The sequence below is a fragment of the Mustela lutreola genome, chromosome 2 (genome assembly GCF_030435805.1).
Source record: "Mustela lutreola isolate mMusLut2 chromosome 2, mMusLut2.pri, whole genome shotgun sequence".
Classification (NCBI taxonomy): Eukaryota; Metazoa; Chordata; class Mammalia; order Carnivora; family Mustelidae; genus Mustela; species Mustela lutreola.
The window spans coordinates 72,917,302-72,936,417 of NC_081291.1; the positions used below are offsets into that span (position 1 = coordinate 72,917,302).

Sequence of the window (19,116 nt, forward strand, 5' to 3'; positions counted from 1 at the left end):
CACCTTGTGTTTTGCCTATAATTTGGTAGAGGTTTGATTGGAAACTTAGTTTAACACTGGAGCTGCTTCACTGCAGTGCCAATGTCTTGTAGAACTAGAAATGTTTGCCTTAGCGTCAGTATTTAAAGTCTCTCTCTCTCTCTTTTTTTTTCTCTAGATCCTGGTTAGATAACAATGGGAAAAGTGCAGTTAAAAAACTGAAGAACAGTTTGCCCCTTAGGAAAGAGCTAGAGCGTTTAAAGGATGATCTGTCCCATCAGCTGCAGCTCTCAGACATCAGGTAACAATGACAGAACCTAATGTAGAGACTAAAATAAGCATATATTATCTGCAGGTCACAAGCTTTCCAGCAGAAAATATTCCAGCAAGTATTGGCATCTTTCACTGTAATTATTCTGATAACTATAAATAGCCTTCAGTTATCTTTTTCTGAAAGTAGTCAAATGTTCATCTATGTAAGAAAACTTCTATCAATCTCTTGTTTACAATTGTGAAATAAGGTTTAGATACTGACATTTTTAGCATAAGAGTTTAATTTTTTAATGTTAAAAGAAAAATATCCTTTTCTATATGCAGTAATATATAAAAAGTAATTATTCCTCCATCCTGTGAGATCAGTATTCAAGTTTAAAATGAGTAAGGGAGACAGAAAATATGGGTGTCGTATTCTTGGTTCTGTGTTTTATAGCATGACTTTTTAAGGACATTTCACTAACCTGGAAATCAGTTATATAAAGGTAATAGACATTTATTATAAAAACAGATTTAACAGCTATTTAACAGTAAGGAAGGTAAAAGGGGGCCCTAGTGTGATTCGGGCATGGGGGGAACCACCCGTTACAGGAACTGAGAAACTATTGCCCATTGCCCAGTTTTGTGCTTGAATGTTTCTATTACTGTTTGTTGTAACCTGTTTTGTTTTTTTCAACCTTCACTATCAGGAATTTTTTTCTTTCTTTTGAACTAAATGACTATTTGGTTATCATAATAACACCTTTTTCTTGTGCCTATGGAGTACTGATAATACATGTTTTGTTCTTGTATATTCAAATCATAGTGGATTTGGGGGGCTTCTTTTAAATCATAGTTTTATAAGATAATTTGGATTTCAAGGGAATTGTGTAGACTTGGGGTGTGTGGGATGTTTGGATTTGTGCTGATGGCTGCTTTTTTATCATCACATCAGTATTTTTTGGCCCCGCTTTGATTATGCGGATTCCTCGAATCCCAGTTTAGTAGCACGGACTTCTCTAACCAAAACCTAACAACAAGATCCTTTTTAAAAGTTTGTAAAATAAATAAATTTATGCACACAAAAATACCTTTTTCTAGTGTAAATTCTAAATGAACTATCAAAGAGACTGGAATTAGGAAAGTTAAAGGTTTTTTTTAAGGATTTCTTAACATAAAAAGAAATAAGCATTATATTACAATATGGTGTAGAAATTTCTCAGCTTTGATTTTGCCATGGTAAATGTCAGTAAATATGAAACATATAAACAAAAGCTCTTTGGGTTCCCCATTTTTAGGAGTGCAAAAGCTTTCTGAGACCAAAACATCTGAGGATCATGGGTATGATGGCTTTCCACTATTGGAAAATCAGCCACGCCTCCAAAAGATGGAAACATTGTGACCAAGGATTGTTTCTAACTCTGAGCCACCTGTGTGAAAGACCAGTTATTAATAAGAACTGTATTTAATAGCTTTATCACAGTATTAATTCTTTGAAATTATATCTGTTTCATCTGTGGGTTAATTGAAAATCCACTTTACCAGCGATGACATTCACCAGAATTAGTGATAGGATGAAGGAAGAAGCTGTTTTTTGAGAGCTTGTTTTGGGTGCCTTACTCCTCCATATATGTTATTCCTTAGATTTATGCTGCCTGTGCTGGGGGAAGTGATCCCACTTTGTATGTATGAAATGGAAACATTAGGAAGCCTATAACGGACTTAGTCAAGGTCACAGAGCCAGTAAATCACAGAATTAGAATTCAAAGAGGGATGTTCTGATGCTTCTAAAGATCAGTGGTCTTTACATTTGTATTCTAGTGCCTCTGACACCATGTGGATGTCAGGTTCTGTTTCATCACTAAGATTCAGTGTTCATTTAGAAAATAAGTGGATTGCATGTCATTTTAAAAAATCACTAACTCTAGAATAAGATAAAAAGGATGTGATCTAGACCTAGAGTTCCTAATGAGAACTTAAATCAAAAACAAAATCGTCATCACTGAATGACGTGGAGATGAGAAAGGTTTTCTTAGGTGTTCCCCATTTCATTCCTTTATTTTAAAATAACAACAGCATGGTGTATTTGCTTGTTTTAAATGTTTGGGTATCTGAACATAGTAGTAATATTTTTACTCTCTGGCAAACCATTCATTTTCCATTTGGTTGCTTCATAAAAAAAATAGCTAGTTGGAAAACTTAAGCCTACTTGAGAAACTCCTTGGTTTTCGCAGGAATCAGGCAGCTGGGAGTGAGAGCAGGCCTCCTCCCTCAGGGCTGCCTGGTGTTAATGCACCTGTGTGCTCTGTTGTACCAGGTGGCAGAGGAGCTGGGGAATTGCGCATCGATGTAGCCAGCTGCATAGTTTAGGCCGCTTAGCACAGCAGAACTTGGAAACACTGAAAAATGCAAAAGGTAAACAATTTCCATTTTCTTTTAAAATATCACTCAGCTGCTATACACATCTGTAAATTGTGGAAGTAAACAAAGTGTTAAAAGCCCTTATAGATGGGACTTTATCACAGCTGAATTTTAAAATCTGTTCCTTTGAATAAAACAATGACATGAAATCAGCCTTTGAATAAAACAATGACATGATACCAGGGTGGCTCAGTCTGTTAAGTGACTGGCTTGATTTCAGCTCAGGTCATGATCTCATGGTCTAGAGGTGAAGCCAGGTGGCAGACTCTGAGCTCAGCACAGAGTCTGCTTGGGATTCTCTTCCACCTCCTCTGCCCTTTCCTCCCACCCTCCCTCAGATGTGCATGCTCGTGCTTTCTCGCTTTCTCTCTTTCCTCCTTCTCTCTGAAATAAATCTTTAAAAAAAAAATTTTTTTTTTAAATCAGCCTTGGGTACCTGGATGGTTAAGTCAGTTGTGTCTGCCTTCAGCTCAGATCATGATCCTAGGGTCGTGGGATCAAGTCCCGCATAGGGCTTCCTGATCAGTGGGGAACATGCTTCTCCCTCTGCTTGCTGTTCCCCCTGCTAGTGTTCTCTCTCTCTCTTTCAAATAAATAAATAAAATCTTTAAAAAATAAAAAATTAGCCTTTAAGCTTCTGCTGAATTTCACCCTGAATTTGTATACTAAATTTAAATCATCATTTGCATAATGCTAAAGAAATGAAGCATCTCTGGACAGTGACCAAAGTGTTTGTGTTTTATTATCAGGATGTACAATAATATTTACAGACCGATCCGGGATGAGTGCAGTGGGCCATGTGATGCTAGGAACAATGGATGTCCATCATCACTGGACAAAAGTAAGGAAAAGTTTCAAGGCAAAAAATCTTGACTTGTCATAGACCTACCTTTGTTTTAAACTATGCTATTTTGCCAGTAAACTAAAAATCTCTAATCATAGTTTCAGCTATTTTCAGAATAGATGTTTATTATCATGTAGTTAAAATACTTAGAGACCTGATTTTTAAGTCCGTTTTTATTTGGAAATTTTATAGTCTTTCCTGAAGCATAGCCTAAAAGGCCTGCATCCTATTGTTTTGGTTTTAACAGATTTACAGTATTATAATTGACATACAATAAACTACACATATTTAGTGTGTATACTTTGATGAGATTTAGCATATGTAAATGCCCACGAAGCCATTAACACAATCAAGGTAGTGAACATATCCATCACCCACAGAGTATGCTCATGTCCCCTTGTAAACTCTCTCCTCCATCTGCCACCCTCTCCCCAAGCAACCAGTGGCCTGCTCTCTATCACTATAAATCAGTTTATATTACTAGAGTTTCATATAAATGGAATCACAAAGTATATACTTCTTTTTGGGGGGGTTCTGTTTTCTTTCATTTGATATAATTTCAGATTCATCCATGCTGTTGCATGTATCAAGAATTTATTCCTTTTTATTTCCATGTAGTATTCCATCATATAAATATACCATTTGTTTATCCATTTACCTATCAATGGACATTGAGTTATGTCAGTTTTGGCGATGGGAAATAAAGCTGTTAGAAACATTATGTCCAGATGCACATATATTTCCTTTTCTCCTAAAGTGGAATAGTCAGATCATAAGTAGGGTATTTTACCTTTTGAGAAATTGCTAATGCTTACAATGGTGGTTTTTTTAAATTTTAGCCATTCTAATAGATATGTGGTGCTATCTCATTTGGATTTAATTTGCATTTCCATAATGACAGATGATGGAGAGTATCTTTTCATGGGCTTATTTGCTGTCCATAGACTTTTGTGAACTGTCTGTTCAAATCAAATATTCAGTAGAAGATACTTGCAAACCATGTCTGACAATGACAAAGTCTGTGTACCGAGTGCATAAAAGAACACTCAAAACTCAATAATCAAAAAAACCAAACAATCCCAAAAAAACAAAAGTCTTGAGCAGCTACATCACAAAAGACCTACAGATGACAAATTTTTTGAAAGGCTAAAATAAAAAATAATGACACCAAATTCTGGTAAGGGTGCAGAAACACAGGATCACTCATCTGTCACTGGGAGGATTAGGTAGAATGGTACAAGGGCTCTGGAAAAGAAAATGACAGCACAGAACTAAACATGTTTAGTATGTGACCCAGCAGTCGCACCCTTGGGCGTTTGTGCTAAAGAAGTGAAAAATTATGTCCACACAAAAACCTGTACATGAACGTGCATAATAGCCAACAACTAGAACAACTCCAGTGTCCTTCAGGCTGTGAATGATTAAACTGTGGCACATCCATACAACAGAATATTACCCAACAGGAAGAAGGGATGAACTACTCATACCAGAAACAACCTGGATGGATCTCAAGGGCATTGTGCTGAGTGCAGAAAGTCAGTATCAAAAGATTACATACTGTGTGATTCCACTTTTATAACATCCTTAAAATAACAAAATGGTGGAAAAAATATCAAAATGGTGGAAAAAAACAGATTAGTGGTTGCCAGGGGTTGGGGAGTAGGGGGCTCTCCCCCGTGGTCCGTGGGGGATCGCTGAGCACACAGGATCCCTATGGTGGAACTGTTCTGTATCATGTGGTCATGGGATGTGACTCTACACATGGGATAAAACTGCATGTAGTTGGATACACACTTACATACACACAACTAAGTGTAAGTAGAACTGATGAAGTCTGAATCAGGCCAGTGGATTGTATCAATGTCAGTTTCCCGGTTGTGATGTTATACTGTAGTTTTGTAACACGTTACTATTGGGGAAAGGGTGAAAGATGTACGAATCTATAGTTTTCTGAAAATGAACAGTTTTTTAAAGATAGTTACCATTTATACATAGATAAATCATTAAGAGAAAAGTGGAGTAAGTGGGTAGGGAAATGATTTTCAGAGTGTTAGAAGTCTATTATAAATATTTGTAGAATTAGTATACTGCTTTTGCTTTTATTAGAGCAGAGGTTTTGATGCTTTTCCACGCCTGTGTAAGTTGTGCATCCCTGGCTCTCTAGGTAAAGTATGAGTCCTCAGCACAGCACGCCAAGGCCTTCCCACTTCAGCGGACCAGACTGTGGTCTCTCTTCCCGGGCACACTTCCATGTGCATCTACCTCCTGCGAAATCCAGTCTTTTCAGACGGTCACATTAGACTTCCTTAGAAAGCTTTACTTGTGTGTCTTCTCTGTATCCGCTCATGCTGACGTGGCACTTAGTACAAAGAATCCTGATTCTTGTTTTGTTTACTTGCACCCTGACTGAGAAGCAGGGCCGAACGCCTATAATCTATACACTACAGGTGCTTAATTTCATGCTTACTTATATGGTAGGTGCTCAGTGATGTTTATTGCATGGAATTTGAGTTTTGTTGAATTAAAGTAAATTCTGAAGAAGTACACTTGGCATTGAAATCCATGTACTTGGGTGGCCTGGGTGGCTCAGTGGCTAAAGCCTCTGCCTTCAGTTCAGGTCATGATCCCACGGTTCTGAGATCGAGCCCCACATCAGGCTCTCTGCTCAGCAGGGAGTCTGCTTCCCTTCCTCTCTGCCTGCCTCTCTGCCTACTTGTGATCTCTGTCAAATAAATAAAATCTTAAAAAAAAAAAAAAATCCATGTACTTTATTTCTCAAACCCTTCTCTATTAGACCATGTAATCATTCTAAACTAATATGAGATTTAAATAACAGTACTTAGGACTTATTTTCATTTGGAACTATTTCTTTCTGTAGTCTCTTCAGTCCTATCCAAAAATCCCTAAGATTATAGTGGTTTGTTTTGAATATTAATGTTTCCAGCATTACACTAAGTCTTTTTCTGTCACTTATTAGAACTTTCCTTCTAGGAAAACAGTTTTTCTTGTTAAAATTTCTCAATCCCATTTATTGGAATCCTAAAATTGAGCTATTACAAATAACATAAAACTAAATATTTCTTTCACTTTTTTTTTTTTTTTAATTGTGTAGCTTTTTGAAAGGTTACCAAGTTATTTTGACCTGCAGAGGAGGCTGATGCTTTTAGAAGACCAAATAAGCTATCTTCTCGGAGGCATACAAGTGGTTTATATTGAGGAATTGCAACCAGTATTGACGCTTGAAGAATATTACTCTCTTCTTGATGTGTTCTATAATAGACTGTTGAAAAACAGAATACCCTTTCACCCTCGAAGTCTGCGTGGTTTACAGATGATCCTTAACAGGTAAATATCTAAAACAAGAATGACTTTTATTCTTTCACTTACATGTGTTGTGTGTGTAAGTAGATTAAATTGTTTTGTGTTTTTCTTAGGAACTAAAGAATGTCACTCTCATTAGCAACACTCTTTTTACACATTAAAAAAGCCAGCATGGATGGAACTAGAGGGTATCATGCTTAGCGAAATAAGTCAAGCTCAGGGGCGCCTGGGTGGCTTAGTGGGTTAAAGCCTCTGCCTTCGGCTCAGGTCATGATCTCAGGGTCCTGGGATCGAGCCCCGCATCAGGCTCTCTGGTCTGCAGGGAGCCTGCTTCCTCTTCTCTCTCTTCCTGCCTCTCTACCTAATTGTGATTTCTCTCTGTCAAATAAATAAAATATTTAAAAAAAAATAAGTCAAGCGCAGAAAGACAACTATCATATGATCTCCCTGATATGAGGAAGTGGAGATACAAGATGGAGGGTTAAGGGGGTAGGAGAAGAATCAATGAAACAAGATGGGATTGGGAGGGAGACAAACCATAAGTGACTCTTAATCTTACAAAACAAACTGAGGGTTGCTGGGGGGAGGGGGGTTGGGAGAAGGGGGGTGGGGTTATGGACATTGGGGAGGGTATGTGCTATGGTGAGTGCTGTGAAGTGTGTAAACCTGGCGATTCACATACCTGTACCCCGGGGGTTAAAATATATGTTTATAAAAAAATAAAAAATTTAAAAAAATTTTTAAAAAGCCACTTGGAGAGGATGAAGGATTGACTCTGTAAACAGTCTTGAAATACATTGCCACTTACAGGGCAAAGTCAGTCCTATGAAAAACTGTCTAGGATTAAACTAATATTGCATCAGTAACCCACATTTTTGTGCACATACAATTTTCACAACCTGTGCTTGGTGCTAAATACACACCTCCCCTCACACCTGAGAGTGAAGTGGGCTACAGCCTCTGTCTCACAGATGAGGGTGGCCACGGGGTGAGGAGGAATGTGGTCATCCCGAGGGTGTGTGTCTTTGAGGAACAGCAAAACTTAAAGCCTAATTTTGCTATATACTTTAAAAGTAAAGTAGATTTTCTTGATGAATTCCTTCATCACTCATCAGACTATTTTCTTTGGGGTGGAGTGGGAAACAAGGGATGAGTAATTCTTCCTTTCACGTGTGTTTTGTTCCAGTGACAGATATGCTCCAAGCTTGCATGAACTTGGGTACTTTAACATCCCAAGCCTCTGTGACCCAGCAAACCTCCAGTGGTTTATCCTTACCAAAGCCCAGCAGGCGAGAGACAACATGAAAAGAAAAGAAGAGTAAGTGCCATGAGCCCTTTGTAATGTCCTGCCTGTCAGGCAGTCTGTCAAAATTCAGGTATTCAGAATTCATAAAGGTGGGACATAAGAATTGCATGAAACTTAGGAAGTAGACTGATTTGTGCATATTCCACGTTTATTTATCCCCTACCTTGGTCTGCGAGGAATTGCATGTGGTGTTTCTGATTATGACAGCCTCAATGACATTACACCATGTGCCTCCATTTGAGAAGCAAGGCTTGTTAATATAAAAATCAACTCAGGGGCAGAACAAACAATAAGAATATCAGAAAGAAATTCTCCAGATGGAAAAAGGTAGCAACAAGGAAAAAATCAGTTACTGCTTAAGTAACAGGAATCTTGATGGTTTAAAACTTTGAAAACAATGGATTTTAAGTAAATGAGAAGTTTTAAAGTAAAAAATTATTTCAGTTCATAAGCAGTCCTGTCTCTGTTGTTGTTTGTATCTTTGAAGGACTCGTAGCTGACAGTTTCCTGATTTGTGGGCATTGGATACTGCTTGATAATGTTTTATGTATCTCCTATGAAGAAAGGAGGATATTACATTCAAAAGAGGTTTTTCTAAGGACATTGGCAAAGGAGGTTTGGATACTGAGAATTTACTCACTCGTTCATTCATTTAGCAGTCTTTTGCCATGACTGTTGTGTGCCCAAGACTGACAGGTGCCACCAAGAGAATGATGGGCCCAGGTCCTTGCCCTCCTGGACTGTGTTTCTGGCAAGAGGTGTGGGTTCTGCATGCATCTGCGGTAGCTGGACAAGAGAGGGCCAAGTGAGAAGCACCAAGGCTAGTGCTCCCAGAAGGCCACAGGGCCACAGGGAACACAGTGGCCCAGAGAACGTGGTTGCACAAGTCCAGAGAGGAGAGTAAGAAGGACAGAGACCAGAACCTGGAAGGTAGAGGATCTGAGGTAACCGTTCAGCAGTGTGCTGGGGAGTCCCTGGTTCCGCATTTCTTCTGTCTTGCTCCCCATTAACTCCTCCATCACCACCAGCTGCTCATCTGAAAGAAAGGGTGGTGGTGGAGGAGAGCCATAGAAGACAAGAGATAACAGGATTGTTTTGTGTATAAAATAAGTTGAAGGAGCTACATCTCTTTGTTTTGTTTGTGGACTTGGTGACAGCTCTCTTGGCCAGCTCCAATGGCACGGATGTCCCATTTCTTGACTGGTTAGTAAGCCTTCATGTTGTGATGTGATTTCTCACCGTTGTAAGTCAGCTTTAACCCTTGGAAGCAGCTCTGGCCCACCTGTCACTGTGAGGGCTGATGGTTTCAGTGGCTACACTATAGTTGCTGCTTCTGGTTTTTCCATGGCCATGGAAAATGGAAAGTTTTCCATTTTGTAGCTTTGGTGTCCTGCTACTAGGTTTTGAGGAAGTAAAATAAAAAGAAATGCAGTTCACATAGGTTACTTTTTGAAAGTTCCATCCTACCTGTGAGGTCAACACAGTGACTCATCAGAGCAGCCAGAGTGAGTTGCCCTGTGAGAAGTCGGGTCGGGGTCTGTCACTCCACTGAACTGGCCTGCAGGCTAGGGTCCCTTTGACTTTCCCCTCACTCATTTTGTTCCTCTTGGTTTGCCTTTCACCTCCCTCAGGTCTCAGCCCATGTTCACCTTCTCCTTCTCACTGAGGTCTTCCCTGAACATCAGCAGGAAACAGTGCCCCCCCCCCCGACTGTGGCACCCCTCCACCACCCCTGGTCTGCCTATTTCCCTCGTACTCCACACCACTAGTATTTAAAAGCTGTTTCCCTCATTTATTTGCCCTCCCATCACCAGACAGAATGTAAGCATCATGAGGGCAGAGACTTTTTTGTCTTTTTTGTTCCCTCTCATCCCAAGATCAGTGCCTGGCACACAGGTGGCCTTCAGGAAGCATCCATTGGCTGAATCCATTAACTGGCATGTTTCCTGAGCATCTTTCTGGCTTCGAGAGGAAGCCACTTTGTCATTGGTCCTAATATACCTTTCCTCTTACTCATCACCTTCCCCCTCCTTATACCTCTGACTCTAGGCCCAGAGTTTTCCCTCCACTTTGCCTTGTCCTTCCCTTCATTCTCCCATCCACCCTATTAAGGTTGCCTTCCGTGTAATCATTAAGGGGTGGTTAAGACTATGGTCTGTCGTAGATGAAGTTTGTTCTTAGACTGTGGTTCAGTTCTTAGATTGCAGAAACCCAATTTATGAAAGAGATAAAAGCTTGCAGGTGTTCTTTCCAAAGAGGAAGGGAACTTGAAGCTGCTCATACCCATGGGAGTCCTCTGAGTACCTCTGCAGGACCCTCGGCTTGATGGACAGTTTAAAACCAGTATTCTAAGCTAATATCTGGGTCCCAAGTAGATCCTACATGGCCTTCTCAAGACTGCATGATTTGTAGCCCCCACCTCAACATGTCCAGGCTACCGGACATGTGCATTGTAGAATACCCACCCTCCGTTGGAGGCTGGTAATGACCCATGTACAGCTCTTCCGTAGGGCAGGCATAACCTAGATTTTCTTACACGAACTGCCCTCACTCATTGCTTTTGTGGTAACTCACTCATGTTTCCTCCTACCCCCTATATCACATACTATAAATTTTATTATCACTTAGACAAACTGGAAACAGTAGAAATGTACAATAATAGAAGAATGTTTAAATAATTCTGATACTGACCTAGAGTAGGAGAAACCATTTAAAACAGTGTTCATTTACTCCACTAATATTTACCACAGACTTTGGTGCCTAGCCAGCCCTACGTAGTCACCAGGGCCGGACAGTGGGAACAGATAGCCTTGTGGAACTAAGTGTCAGAGGCAGAAGGAGCTTTATATGGGGGGGGGGGGTATCATTTTGTCAGGGGAAAGAAGGGTCATTTCCCCTTAGGAAATGTCTGGCCCATTTCTTAGTATTAGAAGGAAAGGAAGAGAACTTGCCACCAGCCACACTCACCATCTCATGGTGCTTCTTTTGTTTGTACTGTGCCTCCCTTTTTCCTCTATATCATTGTTGTTGTTGAGGTATGAATATTATAAAGCAAAGAAATGATAAGGAAAGACAAAAAATAATTTCAATCTCTCTGCTTCAGACTCCAGAGACACCCCGAAAGAGAAAGGCTGTTCCCCACCATCTCCTTATTGGAGGGGCCAGCCAGAGAGAGCCCCAGTGAAGGCTGCCCTCTCTGGGCTCGATTCTCCTCTGAGATTGCACCCCAGAAGGACTGATGGGCCCTTGTGGTTGTTAAGGTTGTGGCCTAGGGGTTGGGGCAACCTAGGAATGAGGCCAGAGGCTTCTCTGAGAAGGAAAGGAAATGCATGTTCTGCCCAGAGATGTGTATAAAGATATGTCATTGGAGAACTAAACAGTAACTTGACCAGATGCCAGGCTCTCTATTTCTAAGTCAGATTGTTAGTATCTTTTGTTTTTTGAGCCAGTGAGAAAAGCCCTTTACAAAAAAAGTTTGTCAGTCTCTGCTATTGATGGTACCTATGGTTCTTCCTGTCTAGAAAGATTAGGTACAGGTTCAACTTGAACATTCTGAGAACCCCCTCAGCCCTAACTGCTGTTCAACTTCTTGAATCTCTAAGCAGCATTGTCTAGAAGAAGTCATCTTACAGGAAAAAAACTACCACTACCTGATAAAGTGTTCTGGGTGTTGTTGAAGGGAGTGAGTCAGTAATTACAGACCCCTGCTACTCATTGCCGCTGACTACAATGACCATTTCTGTTTTCATGTATTTTCCTAGCTTTTGGATATTTCATGGTACTTTTTTCCTTTATGCAAAGATGAAGAGTTGGTAAATAGAGGTTACTTGGGTATTTTTAACTAGTGCAGTACTTAAACTTCTTTAGGAACCCTTGGCCGTGGCACTTTTGGTTTACTCACCTTACTGTGTGGTGAGTACTCTTCCCAAGAGATGTACATGCTTGTCTGCACACCCCTCAAGGGTGTAACAAGGTGGAGGCCTCTTTCACACATCCCAAGATTTGGAGGATTGAATCTGTTAATCAACGTATACCCATAAACATTGGCCACCTGTGGGGAGAATGTATTTAAGACACTGAGTTCTACCCTGAGTTGAACTCAGGCCCTTGATGGAAAGAGAGGCATTGTAGCCCATAGGCCAAGGGGAGGGAACAGAAAGGGAGCTGATGGGCACAGAAGAGAGTGGAGGGAAGGTGCCTCTTCCCCAGGTGCCTGGTCTTATTGTGAGCCTGGTGGGTGTTTGGGAGTCTCTAGAAGTCATGACTGCCCTAGGGTCAGACTGTACACCTACAGTCTAAAACTAGGGATTTTACACTCAGCTTTCTCCTTTTACTAACAGCTGCTGAGTGAGGCAGGAAAAGAACTTTTAAAATTATGTCTTAATTATTTTTACCCATTACTGCTAAAAGATTGAACAAATAGTTTCAAAGATACATGTATAAGAACTATTGGCATGTCTTCTAAACATGTCATTTACCCTTTCTGGATACCATTTTCAGTGTTGAAAGTAGAAAGTTAGACTCCAGTGTTTATGGTAGCAATGCCCACAGTAGCCAAAATATTGAAAGAGCCTAGATGTCCATCGACAGATGATGGATAAAGATGTTGTACAATGAAATATTACTTAGGCATAGGAAAGAACGAAATCTTGTCATTTGCAATGACATGGATGGAACTAGAGGGTATTATGCTAAGTAAGGGAGTCAGAGACAAATATCATATGATCCCACTCATATGTGGAATTTAAGAAACAAAACAGATGAACATAGGGGGAGGGAGGGAAAAACAAAATAAGACGAAATCAGAGAGGGAGACAAACCGTAAGAGACTCTTAACTCTAAGAAATAAACTGAAGGTTGCTGGAGGGGAGATGGGTGAGGGGACGGGGTCACTGGGCGATGGGCATTAAGGAGGGCATGTGATGGAATGAGCACTGGGTATTGTATGCAACTGATGAATCACTAAATTCTGCCTCTGAAATATTACAGTATATGTGAACTAACTTGAATTTAAATAAAATCTTGAAAGAAAGAGGCCCAGTATATAAAATTATATCTACACTTTATGTTCTTTTATTTGGTGGTAGCTTGTGGCAATATTATGTTTATTTTCAATATAACAGGTTAAAAGTTATTGAAAATGAATTGATACAGGCTTCAACGAAGAAATTTTCTCTGGAAAAGTTTTATAAGGAGCCCAGCGTTTCTAGTAAACAAATGGTGGATTGTTGTAAGAGACTTCTAGAACAGTCACTGCCTTACCTAAAAGGGATGCACCTCTGCATTTCACATTTTTATTCTGTTATGCAAGATGGAGACCTTTGTATTCCTTGGAATTGGAAGGATGGAGAAGCCGTTAAATAACAGAAAATCTGTATTATTTTTGAGGTGATAAGAAACTGTTAAACTTCTTTAAATCCACAATCTGATATAACAGTATTATTTACATATTACAAGAACGAAGTTTCTAACTGCTGCTCTAAAAGTGGAACTTTTTAAAAAATTAATTTCTGCTACAAAACTCATTTTAAAAGGTTTTATCTCACAGTCTTACGGTGTTTCTTATCTGATTGGCAAGATTGGGTAAAAAGATGTCAGAATGAACATTTTTTAGCAATGTGTACATAGGATATCTCTGTATTTTTATATGACTTAACGTGGGTATAAACAGGTCTCATTCAGCATAGCTCTCAAGTAATGGGACTCATGCAAATGGATAGTTGCCTCTTGTGTGTCAGCATAAATGTGTGTTTTGCAGCCAGGAGGGGATAGTTACTGCTTAAAACAGGAGACTTATGGGTACCAAAAATTAGATAACCAGATTTTTCCTGAAAGAAAGAGTAGAAGGAAAAACAAAGCAATGTATAGTATTCACATTGTCATAAGTAGTCTGATACCAGTTTGTTAAAACATCTTAGTGACAGAAAATTTAGGTTTAAATCCAGAAGTTTTCTTACCTATTAAGTTTTTCTTACCTATTAAAATATAACTGTTGGTTAGGATGACACTATCAGACAGTAAATGTCTTTGAATCAGTGACGTGACTCATTTATTTTTGTGGACAAACTATCTGGAAAAACCTTGCTTATTTCCCCAAGAGTTCCAGCAAGTAGGGAGTGTAAAATGGTTCAGGCCATTCAGGATTTCTGTCATCCCTTCAACCCTGGCTTCCTGTTCCTACCAGTGTTTGACACGTGGGGTGAGGCCCCTCTGAGCCACCCCTTGTGCATAGTTGTGTGGGCTCCCTGAGGCCACAGCACAGCTTAGCCCCCAGGGACACGAGGACCTGCTTAGAGACACAGGGCTTCTCTCTTCACAGGTGTTTCCATTCAGATAATACATTTTACCAGGTCCAAAACCTCTTTGGCACGTTTCTTAAGAGGATAAGATAAATCCTAATTTGGGACACCATTTTGTAGCCCCTGCTGCTGAAGAAATAGGAAAGTAAAAACCCCACTGAAAGAAAAGGAGCTATTAACAGCCATTCTTAAGTACAATTCAAATTCATCTAAAACACTGTTATTTAGGGACGCCTGGGTGGCTCAGTTGGTTAACCAGCTGCCTTCAGCTCAGGTCATGATCCCAGCATCCTGGGATCAAGTCCCACATCGGGCTCCTTGCTTGGCGGGGAGCCTGCTTCTCCCTCTGCCTCTGCCTGCCACTCTGCCTGTGCTTGCTCTCGCTTCTCTCTCTATGACAAATAAATAAATTAAAAAAGAAATTTAAAACACTGTTATTTAAACTGTTTAAATTCTAATTCAAATGTGTGTTTAAAAGAAATAGTGATTTGTGGGGCACCTGGGTGGCTCAGTGGGTTGGGCCGCTGCCTTCGGCTCGGGTCATGATCTCAGGGTCCTGGGATCGGGTCCCGCATCGGGCTCTCTGCTCGGAGGGGAGCCTGCTTCCTCCTCTCTCTCTCTCTGCCTGCCTCTCTGCCTGCTTGTGATCTCTCTCTGTCAAATAAATAAACAAAATCTTTAAAAAAAAAAAAAAAAAAAAAAGAAATAGTGATTTGTAATTTTTATAGTTTGTGCATATCATCTCTTTGAACCTTCAGTAACAACTATACTGAATTTTTTTTTTCTGTTGCCTATAAAGATTTTCCAGAGCCAAATGATGGGGATGAAAAATTCCTTCCTTAAAGGGTACATAAGAAAATTTATTGAAATATAAGTTTGGATTATGCCGTTTCAAAAATCAAGTAATAACAGTATCCTTAGTAATGTTTTGAATTGGTCTTTGTTTCAGAACTGATTAATATAATAAATAATACACTAATCAGATTGTCTTTCTTGCTATTCAATTATTAATAGTTTTACAACTATTGCAATGTAATAGGAAGTTACAAGACATTGATAACATCTTTGATCTCCTCTTCCAATCTAACATAAAAAGGAAAACTCTGTCCCACCACTGAAAACTGGCATAGAATGAGGCCCCTTCAACTACAAAGCCATGGAGCAGAAACAGTCTCCAAAGGGACCTGAGCTCCAGACCCAGGCCAGACCTCTCCCAAGGAAGATGCAGGCCCAGAGCCCAGGCTGTCTAGTCAGGGAGGCATAGGTCCAAAGCCACATCTGTCTGCAGGACAGGTCCCCCAGGCCCTACTTCCTCTTTTATTTCTTTTCTTTTCCTTTTTTTTTTTTTTTTTTTTAAGATTTTATTTATTTATTTCACAGACAGAGATCACAAGTAGGCAGAGAGGCAGGCAGAGCGGGGGGGGGGGGGGGGAAGCAGGCCCCTCGCTGAGCAGAGAGCCCGATGTGGGTTTCCATCCCAGGACCCTGGGATCATGACCTGAGCCGAAGGCAGAGGCTTTAACCCACTGAGCCACCCAGGTGCCCCCTTCTTTTATTTCTTAAAGACCTCTAGGTCCAGGCAGCCTACCTGAGCAAATGAGAGGGCATTGAGAAATGGATAGGTGAAGTAAGGGGGATCAGGGCTGTGTCAGGAGTCAGCTCACCTCTGGAACCTCTAAGGACTGTGTGTACATCCCTAAGTGAACCCCTCCAGCTCAGGCCACTGTCCCTAGTACCCTGGTGTTCCTACTTCCCTTAGACTAATCTGGCCTTGCCACCCCACCCCACCTGCCATTAGTGGGGGACCTGAGTGTCCTTCACACATGCCAGTAAGACATCAGTCTTGTGGAGACTGGTGGCTCCCAGGCTCTGGGCTGTTCTGCAGGGAGCCATGGTCCTGGCAGCCTCCTACCACAGACCCCAGGGCTAAGACCCCAGACATCCAGGAGGCTAACATTCAGACCCAGGTGCAAAAACCACTGATGCATTAGGTGAGACCTGGCAGCTGGTTGATCACAAAGCGCCTCCCTATTTCAAGAGTGCCTCTCCTAGTGGCTCACTGCACTGAGTGACCTGGGACAAGACCTCACTTCGCCTCAGTGTCCCCATCTGTAAAATGAGATGGTGGGTCACATTCTTAGAAGTTCTTCCCACGCTCAGTGAGTCTCCCCAAAAATGCAGAGCCCTCCCTTGGATGGTCCTTGGCTGCCAGCCCAGGCACCCCTTACTCCTTAGCAGTTGGGACAAGGAGGAGAAGGTGGAATAGCCAGTGGCCACAGAAACCAGACCTGAGTTGGTGCAATGGAACTCTCTTTTAATCCCCAGTCCCCTGTACTGCAACCTCAGTCTACTGGTCACTCAAAACCTTACCCTCACAGGGACATACCTAATACAGAGCATATGGGAATTTTCCCCCTAAGGTGACAGATGTTGCACATAGGGAAACTGATACCCAAAACTGAGAGGAGACTTGGCCAACACCATTCTGCCTCCTCCCAATAAGAGAAGTGGGATTAGAATCTAGGTTTCCCAAGGGTTTTGAGGAATCTGAGCAGGCAGCAGCACCCCCAGCTCTACATGGGCCTACCACTGGTGGGCATAGGTGGGCTGGTGGGTAGTGCTGGGTATAGGTGGATCACAAGTCAAGATAAGATGTGCCCTTGGAGAAGTCCTTACCCCAGCAGGTGTGGGGGGCATAACAGAGACAGAGACCTTGGATGGCATGGCATGTCAGGCTGGCCACTGTGGTGTGGCTGGCCAGTGGGCAGCAAGGCCATCTTGGCACCTAGGGGACTTATGTAGAACAGGGCCGGGGGGCAGCCCTGCTCCGCCTGAGGCCTGGCAACAGCCTGGGCTCTAGACATCATTCTTGGAGCAACTTTTGCACAGTTCTACCCCAAAGTCCATCACAGCAGCTAATGTGGAGGAAACCGGTTCAGCACAGGGTATGGCCCACACTAGAGGAGGCCATCAGATTTCACCCTCAGAATCTTTTGGAGGCGGTCCATTTTCACTTTCTCTGTCAATACCACAGCACTGGCCTAGACCTGGTGTCAGCATGCATGAGTCAGAGACTTCCAAGTCAGCATCAGTGTGATTGGTGGAGGGACAGTACCATCTCTATAGATAGCAGCCTTGTACCTCACTTCCACCCCCGCCCAAACGCATGACTTTTAAACTCTGGAGTAAAACTTTTGCTGAGGAATTTCATAAGATCTTTTTCTTATTAGTCATTGAGCAAACATTTAGGAGGCACCAGCTGTATGCAGGCCTTATCCTAGGCACTGGGTACACAGCAGGGATGGAGCAGACAAGAGCCTGCTTTTGGTATATGTTTCTTAGGGCTGACACAAATTACAAACTGGGGGGCTTAACACAAATGCATTCCCTCGCAGTCTTGAAACCAAAAGTCCAAAATTGAGGTGTCAGTGGGACCCTGCTCCCTCCAGAGGCCCAAAGGGGCATTCTTTTCTTTGCCTCTTCCAGGCTCTGCTCACTGCCATGTTCCTGGCTTGTGGCCACATCACTCCAATCTCTGCCTCTGTGGTCACATTGCTATCTCTTATTCTCTGTGTCTTCTGTGTGTCTGTTTGAAAATGCATGTGAATCTGCGTAAAATGCATATGAATCTGTGTAGGGCCTACTGGATCATTTAGGATGACACCCTCCTCTCAAGACCCAGAACTTAATCACATTCATTGCTATAGAAGGTCATATTCATAGGTCCTTGTGGTTATGATTTGGACATATCCCTTAGGGACATGATTCAGTCCACCATACTGGTGACTTGGGGTCACCACTACAAACCCCATTTGTTGAAGGCTGCCCTTGAACGTTGCAGGGGGAAGAACCCACCATCTGTGGGCAACATGCCAAGTCCACCTGAGACCCTGGTAAGGTGTTCACTCTCTCTTCCTACCTGAGCATTATTTCATTTCCACTAACCTTCCCAAGGTTAGAGTTTCCTGGGATTGCAGCCTCTACTTAGCCTACCTGGTTGTTTGAATTGGTTCCAGCCTCTCATTTTTCTAATTCGCTGCAGTGAGCTTTTCTGTGTACATGCTTCTCTTTTCTACCTGGGCTGCTGGGTTCCAGGTTAGAGCTGTGTTGAGGCCTTCTGTGCCCGTTACTCACTTGCTGCTGCTCAGCATCAACCCACTCTTCTTACGTGCTCTGCAGTACCAGACAGAATCTTTTAAGCTTCTCGCCTTCAGAGCGAGCACCATGGTAAACTTGTTCAGTAGAGTGCACTACAGGGGCATTGCAGGAGGCAGGGGCCCCTCCTGCTGGTTCTGGAGGCTGCACAGTTGGTCAGAAGTGTAAGTGTGATGGCATCCGGTGGAGACCTGCTCCAGCCGTAGGCCCAGAAAACATGCCCCTGCTGGGCCTTGTGGCTCTCTCCACACTACAAGCGCCTGGCCTCCTGCCACCTGATGTACACAGGGCCTCACCCATCCCTGGTTCCTGGTACCATAGTTACAGACTGTAAAGTTGATCAGATCTGGCAGACAGGCTTGCTCACCCCTATATTGTGCAGGGCAGGGAACTGAGGCCAAGAGAGACAGGGTTCTGATCAGGTCATTATTGGACATATTGGCCACAGAATCAAGGCTGGACCATAGGCCTTTGCTCCCAAGGCTCAAGGAGGGTTTATTAGAGTCCTCAGGCTGAGACTGTTTCCAAGCCCCTACCTA

General features: G+C 42.0%; 1 protein-coding gene across 10 annotated transcripts in view; it reads left to right on the top strand.

Annotated features, from left to right (window-relative positions):
* Positions 1-14,159, top strand: part of TCAIM (T cell activation inhibitor, mitochondrial) — a 45,729-nt gene extending 31,570 nt beyond the window's left edge. For all 10 annotated transcript variants that reach the window (XM_059162284.1, XM_059162292.1, XM_059162288.1 and 7 more), the window contains 6 exons: positions 158-280; positions 2,549-2,646; positions 3,402-3,493; positions 6,609-6,841; positions 8,004-8,135; positions 13,247-14,159. In XM_059162284.1, coding sequence (XP_059018267.1) covers positions 158-280; positions 2,549-2,646; positions 3,402-3,493; positions 6,609-6,841; positions 8,004-8,135; positions 13,247-13,487 — 919 coding nt within the window. In that variant the 3' untranslated portion in view covers positions 13,488-14,159. The remainder of the gene's footprint in view (positions 1-157; positions 281-2,548; positions 2,647-3,401; positions 3,494-6,608; positions 6,842-8,003; positions 8,136-13,246) is intronic.
* The last annotated feature ends 4,957 nt before the right edge of the window (positions 14,160-19,116 follow it).